The sequence below is a fragment of the Alosa alosa genome, chromosome 6, assembly GCF_017589495.1.
Source record: "Alosa alosa isolate M-15738 ecotype Scorff River chromosome 6, AALO_Geno_1.1, whole genome shotgun sequence".
NCBI lineage: Eukaryota > Metazoa > Chordata > Actinopteri > Clupeiformes > Clupeidae > Alosa > Alosa alosa.
In genome coordinates this window covers 19,909,963-19,917,462 of record NC_063194.1, presented here as the reverse complement: position 1 = coordinate 19,917,462, position 7,500 = coordinate 19,909,963, and the positions used below count along the sequence as shown (strand labels likewise).

General features: G+C 49.2%; 1 protein-coding gene across 2 annotated transcripts in view; it reads right to left on the bottom strand.

Annotated features, from left to right (window-relative positions):
* The window catches only part of cep112 (centrosomal protein 112), a 110,012-nt gene that overhangs the window by 6,998 nt on the left and 95,514 nt on the right, over positions 1-7,500 (bottom strand). For both annotated transcript variants that reach the window (XM_048245230.1, XM_048245229.1), the window contains exon 23: positions 7,474-7,500. This exon is cut by the window's right edge and continues 63 nt beyond it. In XM_048245230.1, the coding sequence (XP_048101187.1) occupies positions 7,474-7,500 (27 nt within the window). The remainder of the gene's footprint in view (positions 1-7,473) is intronic.

Here is a 7,500-nt window from a genome sequence, read left to right as displayed (position 1 = left end):
GAGGAGCGGCGGGCGGTTGCCGAGGCGAGAGCCAAGCGGGCGCAAACCGCCGGCGCTGCACACGATCATCGCGCCGCGGGTAAGTTAAAACACAACTTGGCTCGCCAGCGGACGCTTCAGATGCCCCCCTCTGAGCGTCTGAGGGCCGACACGGCGGTGGTGCTCTGACGGGCCCGGCCTCCCCAGGAGGGCTTCGGGTCAGCAGAAGGGCGCTCCTCTCTGGGTAAACGGAGGAGCGGCGCGGGCCAGGAGTGCAGTGGGGACGGCGCTGCTCACTGTCCTGCCGCGACCGCTGCTGATTGGAGCTGACACTCCAGGAACGCAGCAAAGGCACACAAGCCCTACTAGAGCAGGGAAGGAGAGAGACAGAGAGAGAGACAGAGAGAGAGAGAGATAGAGAGAGGGACATAGAGAGAGGGAGACATGCAATTCAACAGATAAATGCAGTGAGAGGATGAGTGATACATGCACATCCAGTGCATCCACAGAAGAGAGAAAGAAAGAGAGGAAAGATCTATAGAGAACAAAGAGAGTAGGGTGTCAAAGAAAGAGAGCTGAAGAGATAGACAGACAGACAGACAGAGAGAGAGACAGACAGACAGACAGACAGACAGAAGGAGTGATAGGCTTTTGTCCGAATGTCAGCAAATGTGTGACACAGTGCACCCAGGCTGAGAGGCCTCAGGAGGCCTGGGGAGTCCGCTCAGATGCTCTGTTAGTGTGCGGCTCGATGAACTACACTGTGCCAGCACACCGGCGAGCTGCTCTCAGATCAGCTGGACGGACGACGCCCTATATGTTGGTGCTTAGAGCTCACCCCATCAGGACATACAAAGCAGATTAAAACATCCAATGCAAACCAAACAGCTGAGATGACAAAAAATGAACAATTTATTGAGAATTGAGAACAATCAATAGAATAGTGGTCATAGAGTATGTTCACTAGTTCGCCCGTCGGCATGATTGCTATACTGAGTGAATAAGCTAAGCGCGTGTTTGGCATGGTAGCTGGCCGTGGTCATGAGATGCCTGAAGCGGAGATCGCGATAGAGCGATGGCCGCTTGCACTCCCCAGTGTAAGGAGGATGCGTAACTGGGCTGGAGGTGGAGTGAAATGGAGGAGTAGGGGGAGGAGGAGTGATAATTTTGCGAGTGACGTATGGCGTGTGACGTATGGCGTGTGACGGCTTAAATACCCTGGCGGCAGAAGACAGGTGAGTTAATTGCTGTCAATCATCCCTAAGGGCTCCTCCCGAAATTTGTTTAGAAAACATCATTTGTTGTTGTTGTTGCTGTAACAGGAAAGAAAACCCCTGGCGACAGCAAAGACATGACCTCTGACCCCAGGAATGGATCCCTTTCATTTTTGTGCTCAAACAGTATTACTAGCCCTTGAGTTATGGTCACCTACAAACACACACACACACACACAAACTCAAAACACCCGGTGCATAGTTAAGAAGTCTATAAAGATGTTTCAGGAGTAAACAGGACTTTGCTGACAGCATGTTATTACATATGATGAGATGGTAGCTTCTGATTAGACAGCAATGCTGTCACCAACCAGCACATAAATTCCTCTTTTAAATTCCTCTTCAATTACTTCACTGCATGCCTTCAGTGACAGCACAACAAACAGGTTGCAATCAAAAGGAATGCTCTTTCACCTGCTCGGACTGTCAGAGGTTGGATGACCAGCCGTTAGATCTGAAGGAGGGCCTGACCTTAGACAGCCGCTTGTTGTTCCTTTGAACTGCAGACTGGAATGAGCAGCCTGCCTGTCTATCCGTCCTCTCACTCTCTTCGGAGAAACAGAATGGGCTCAGAACAAACACAGACACACACACACACACACAGACTACTTTGAGGACGCAAGCTGACGAGACAAGCAGTAGAGAGACATGTGACTGAGTAAGATAAGATCAAAAACCAAAGGAAAGGTTCTCACTGGCTGGACACAGTCAGCATCGGACTGGGGCCCTTCTGGGGTAAGGAGTGCTCAATCCGCTCATCTTGATTTCTTTGGCATTATTATTTTTTTTTTATTGTGGTTGCTGATGAAGTTCTCTTCTTTCTGGTGATTCTACCCAGCCTCATACAGTGACAGGCTTTTTCATCTATATATAGCACCTGTTTTCTGTTCTGGTTTGCTCTCTCTCTGAAGTGTCTCTCTCCCTCACACACACAGACACACACACACACACACACACACGCACACAGACAGACACACACACATGCACACACACACAGACACACAGACACACACACAGACACACACAGACACACACACACACACACACACACACACACACACACACACACACACACACACACACACGCACACGCACACACACACACACACACACACACACACACACACACACACACACACACACACACACACATAGGTTTCTGACAGCTGTCACTGGAAGAAGAAGGAAGGAGTCCTCAACACGTTCAGAACAACTCAAACACAACCTGGCACCTCCTCAGGAGCTTGATGTGAGCGAATAAAAGGAGGAAGAGACAGAGGTAGAGACAGGGGGAAAGAGATGGAGGGAGGGAGCGAAGGGGGGAGCGAGGGAGGGAAGGAGGCAGAAAGGAAAGAATGCCTCGGTGCTCGGTGAGACGTGAAAGTGACAGAAAACCCTCGTCAGACATGAAGAGGGTACATCAAAAACAAAAGACCTGCGCCTCCTCTCGCCGAGCTGATGTCTCCACATCTCAAGCTGAACACACACAATCACAACTTGGAAGAGCTGGTTCAGAAAGTGTGTGTGTGTGTGTGTGTGTGCCTTTGTGTGATTGTACAATGGTGGTGGTGGTGTTGGGGGGGGGTGGACTTTTAAAAGAAAGCCATTTCCGTTTCGCAACACCACAAGAAAGTGAATTGAAAACAGAATAGGAAGAAACTGGCAGGGAAGGGTCTTTGATAAAGTTGTGGCGTGGGAGCCGGGAGGCGATCAAGAGGCCTGAGAGATCCGCTCTGTCAAAAGACACTCCGGAGACCAGCAGCACACAGAAGGGTGTGCCCTCGGACGCGGTCCTGCTGCGACCCACAGGGGTCAGTTCTGAACTAAAGGACATTCGAGCCCTGCGGTTCTTCTGAGGAGCTGGTGCTAAAGCGCTTCCAGGTGTGTTGTCCACTAGGGAGAAGAGATTCTGTGTGTGCCTCTCAGCTCAGATTAACCTCCAAGCTCCCATAGAACACCCAGAGTCTTTTCAAACCTCATCGTAGTATACGGACCTCTACCAACAAACGCTCCATCCCAGTAAGTCAATCCAGATAAGTGAAAACAGATTAAGGGTATTTAGGTGTTCGATAGCACCAAAACGATTTAAATGTTCTCAGTCTAGAGCCTGGGCCCCAGAATATGTAGGGCCCGCAGTTTCTTCTCCACTCTGAGGTGGTCCCACTGAATTAGAAACCAAATCTGGGTGGATTCCTCCCTCCATTAGGAACACTTTTTTACATTGGTGAGGCTGAGGCTCAAGCCTACCTATGTGTGTGTGTATATGTGTGTACTGCTCTGTTGCCTACCTGTGTGTCTGTGTGTGTGTGTGTGTGTGTGTGTCAGTAATCTACTCCTGCTGTATTTGTGGGGCCGATCCTGAGCGTCTAAGGCCTGGCTTGCTCAGAGAGGGGAAGGAGCGGACATTTCATGCCAGGCACTCTCCTCCTCGTCCACCCGGGACCGAGAGGAGCGAGCCTGGGAACATCTGTTTGAAGTCTGGGGCTGAAAAAGCCCTGTTTTTCTCTCTCGATCACTCTGTGTGTGTGTGTGTGTGTGTGTGTGTGTGTGTGTGTGTGTGTGTGTGTGTGAGAGAGAGAGAGAAAGAGAGAGAGAGAGGGATTGTATTACAAAGACATGTCTTGGAAGATAAACTGGGGCAATATCAGTGTATGGAGAAGAGAGAAAGGCCTCAGTGGTTATTGCTGTGCTCTGCACACACACACACACACACACAAAGAACTAGCGTGTACACACACACACACACCTACACACGAAGAACTAGCGTGTACACACACACACACACACACACACACTCAATCTCCCTCTCACACACGGAGACACAAAAAATGTCCATAAACACAAACCACACACACACACATGCTCTCATACACATTTACACATACAGTACACATGTACACACTGACAGACACACACACACACACACACACACACACACACACACACACACACACACACACACACACACACACACACAGAGTGAGTGCAGGCCCTGGGTGAGTAGTGGACTGGTATGCGGGTTTATGAGGTGGGAGTAGATGGACTTCACAGGCCCTGGGTTTTTCAGGCGGGCCTGGAGTGGAGCGTACCATCAGGCTCGCATCAGAGGGGCCCACCTCAGGCGCTCCACACAGGGCCCGGGGTAACTCAAACCACCCGTGTCTGCCCCGCGCTCCGCTCAAAACACCTATACAATTACTTATGTTTCAGGGAGTTGACATGTAACCAGTAACAGAAACCCTTTCTCAACAGCGGCAGGCCAAGTTGCTGAAATGAACAGAAAGAAAGAGAGAGAGAGAGAGAGACAAAGAGAGAGAGGTGGGCATCGCTACAGTCTCACCTTCAGGAGTGACACCCCCCCCCCTCTCTCTCTCGGGATACTGTAGGATGTATACACCTTATCCTATTTCTGACAGTTGCCAAAAGATATAAAAAACAAAACAAACAACAACAAAAAAAAAAAAACAAAGATAATAAAGCGGAGCTCTCTAGAATCTTTGGAGGAACACAGTAATAGAACACTTTGATCAGTAACCGGGTTACTAGTATTCATCATGTATTAAAGGTCCAGTATGTAGGAAATAATGGAAATAAACTAACCATTCCAAATATGATCACCATATGTTGTCAGAGAGTAAGGAAACACGATGAATTGAAGTAATGGCTTATTTGACAACATTACTCTAACCCGTAAAACCCCGTAAAACCCATGAAAAAAAATGAGTTACAGGGCGGAATCTCTTGGAATTTTTAGTTCATGTTTTGAACGATTAATTCTAGAATAGCGTGATAATAATGGGCTAGCGTCCTCCTATTTGGGTTGCCAAATTAGCAAAGGCCAACTGTCAACAGCTGTCAGTTGTAGTCATGAACGCCTACGAGAGGCAGGCAAATTTACAAAATTAAAACAAGAAACAAATTAAGTGGACATCGGAGGAGCTTCCTGAGATGGTGACGTCTTCGTCAAACGAAGAATATCAAGTCTGACGCAGAGCTGGCCATATTTCTCCACAACAGGTAGGCCTAGCCTAGGCTAAACTTCTAAGCTAACTTCAGCTAAATATGTTACGTTGGTTAGAGAGGTATTTTTTGTTTTCACTGCTTCCGTAATGTGTAGCTGGGTCATGGTTGGAGAAACGTTAAAGCAGCTGCAGGTCAACTAATGTTAGCTAAGTCTTCATTACATCTGGCAACCCAGAAGAGGCTCGCGTCTGGTAGTCTTGAGAATGTTCACCAGTGTTTTGATTTTGGCCTGCAGAACGTTCGGTAACAATCCTACAAATCGCACCTTTAAGGGATATTAATAATCAGGTATCTCTGTGTTCATGCAAACACCATATCCTCAATATGATCAAAATCAGGATATACCTCAGTCACTGAGAACCCCTGCCTTCCCTACCTGTGCTGGTGGTGGATTTCCGCAGGTCTAAGCCCGCTCTGCTACCAGTCTCCATTGATGGGGTCAATGTGGAGGTGGTAAGCACCTACAAGTATCTGGGTCTCCACCTGGACAATAAACTGGACTGGTCAGCCAACACTGATGCACTATACAAGAAAGGACAGAGCAGGCTGTACTTCCTGAGGAGGCTGCGGTCCTTCAATTTGTGCAGCCAATTCCTCAGGATGTTCTACCAGTCTGTTGTGGCCAGCGCCCTCTTCTATGCAGTGGTATGCTGGGGAGGAAGCACAAAGAAGAAGGATGCTGGGCTTAATTTGACAGGCTGGTAAGGAAGGCTGGCTCTGTAGTGGGAGCTGAACTGGAGTGCATCACTTCATTATCTGACAAAAGGACCCTAAACAAACTGATCAACATCTTGGACAATGAATGTCATCCATTCCACAGCACTATCAAAAAGCAAAAGAGCTTGATCAGCTGGAGACTTCGCTCACTGCCATGCACAACTGAAAGGCTGAGGAAGTCATTTGTTCCTAGGGCCATTGAACTGTTCAATGCCTCACTAAAGGGAAGAGGAGAGATAGACTTATACTTATGTTTACCATTTCTGCTGTAAGTGCATGTTGTGTGTGATGACTGTATGCTACTGAGACCCTTGAATTTCAATCATCAATAAAGTATCTATCTATCTATCTATCTATCTAAAGATGGCTGATCTATCGGCTGTCCAATAAAGTGTCAGGGCAACTCTGACACTCAGGTGGGGATAAAAGCCTTAAAACATAGACTGGGTCTCCTCTGTGGATGACCCACTGCTGAACCCTGCCTGTCAGACCATGCCTGCGCTGTGTGTGAGTGTGTGTGTGTGTGTGTGTGTCTCAAGTATACAAGAGTCTGTAAACCTCATGTATACCTAAGTCATGTAGGTGCAGAGGTGTGTGTGTGTGTGTGTGTGTGTGTGTGTGTGTGTGTGTGTGTGTGTGTGTGTGTGTGTGTCTAAATGTTAGTGCTCATACACAGCAGCAGAGGTGTGTGCATACAGGGGCATTGGAGCAGAATGTGTACTTGGCCAGCGTGAGTGTCCATCTCCATGTGCAGTGGAATGTGGACGTATGGGAAGCATGTGTGAAGAGTGTGCTGGTGGCCATCATAGCGGCACGCATACCTGAGCCAGAGGCAGCCCAGCGTGCTAATTAGCTTGGCCTTTCATTGCTCCACGAGCGTGTGTGTGTGTGTGTGTGTGAAGGTCGGGGGAGGCCTGTTATTACACACACATCACACACAGGGTGGCCAGGCCTTCACTGTGAACTCCAGACGGGCCCTGCGGGCCCCCGGCTACGGCCGCCTCCTCCTGCAGCCGGATCTGAAGGAATGTGAGCTATGTGTGGCAGGGCCCTATCAGTGACACCGCACAAGGGAGGGGAGGGGAGCGCCTGACAGAGAGAAGAAGAGGAGAGGAGAGAAGAAGAAAAGAGGGAGACAGAGAGGGAGGAGGGGAAGAGGCGGAGGAGGGGAAGAGGCGGAGGAGAGGAAGAGAGGCTGCCGTAAATGTTGTCTGGCCCCTCCAGGTGCAAAGGGGGTGTTGGGTGGGGGTCGGGAGGGGGCTCTGGCTCCTAGTGATCCCAGGTAGTGGGTCAGGTAAGGGGGGAGAAAGTGGACTTTGATGGGTGTGGAGGGGAACCTGCCTCTGGCTCTCCAGAGATGGAGGGTTGAGTGTGAGACAAAGTAAAAGTGCAGTAAGAAATGCAGAGATAGAAAGTAAGAGAGAGAGGTGGAGAGAGAGGGAGAGAGAGAGAGAGAGAGAGAGAGAGAGAGACACTCTACCTGCTCTTGGTTCTCAAGTTCTTTAGT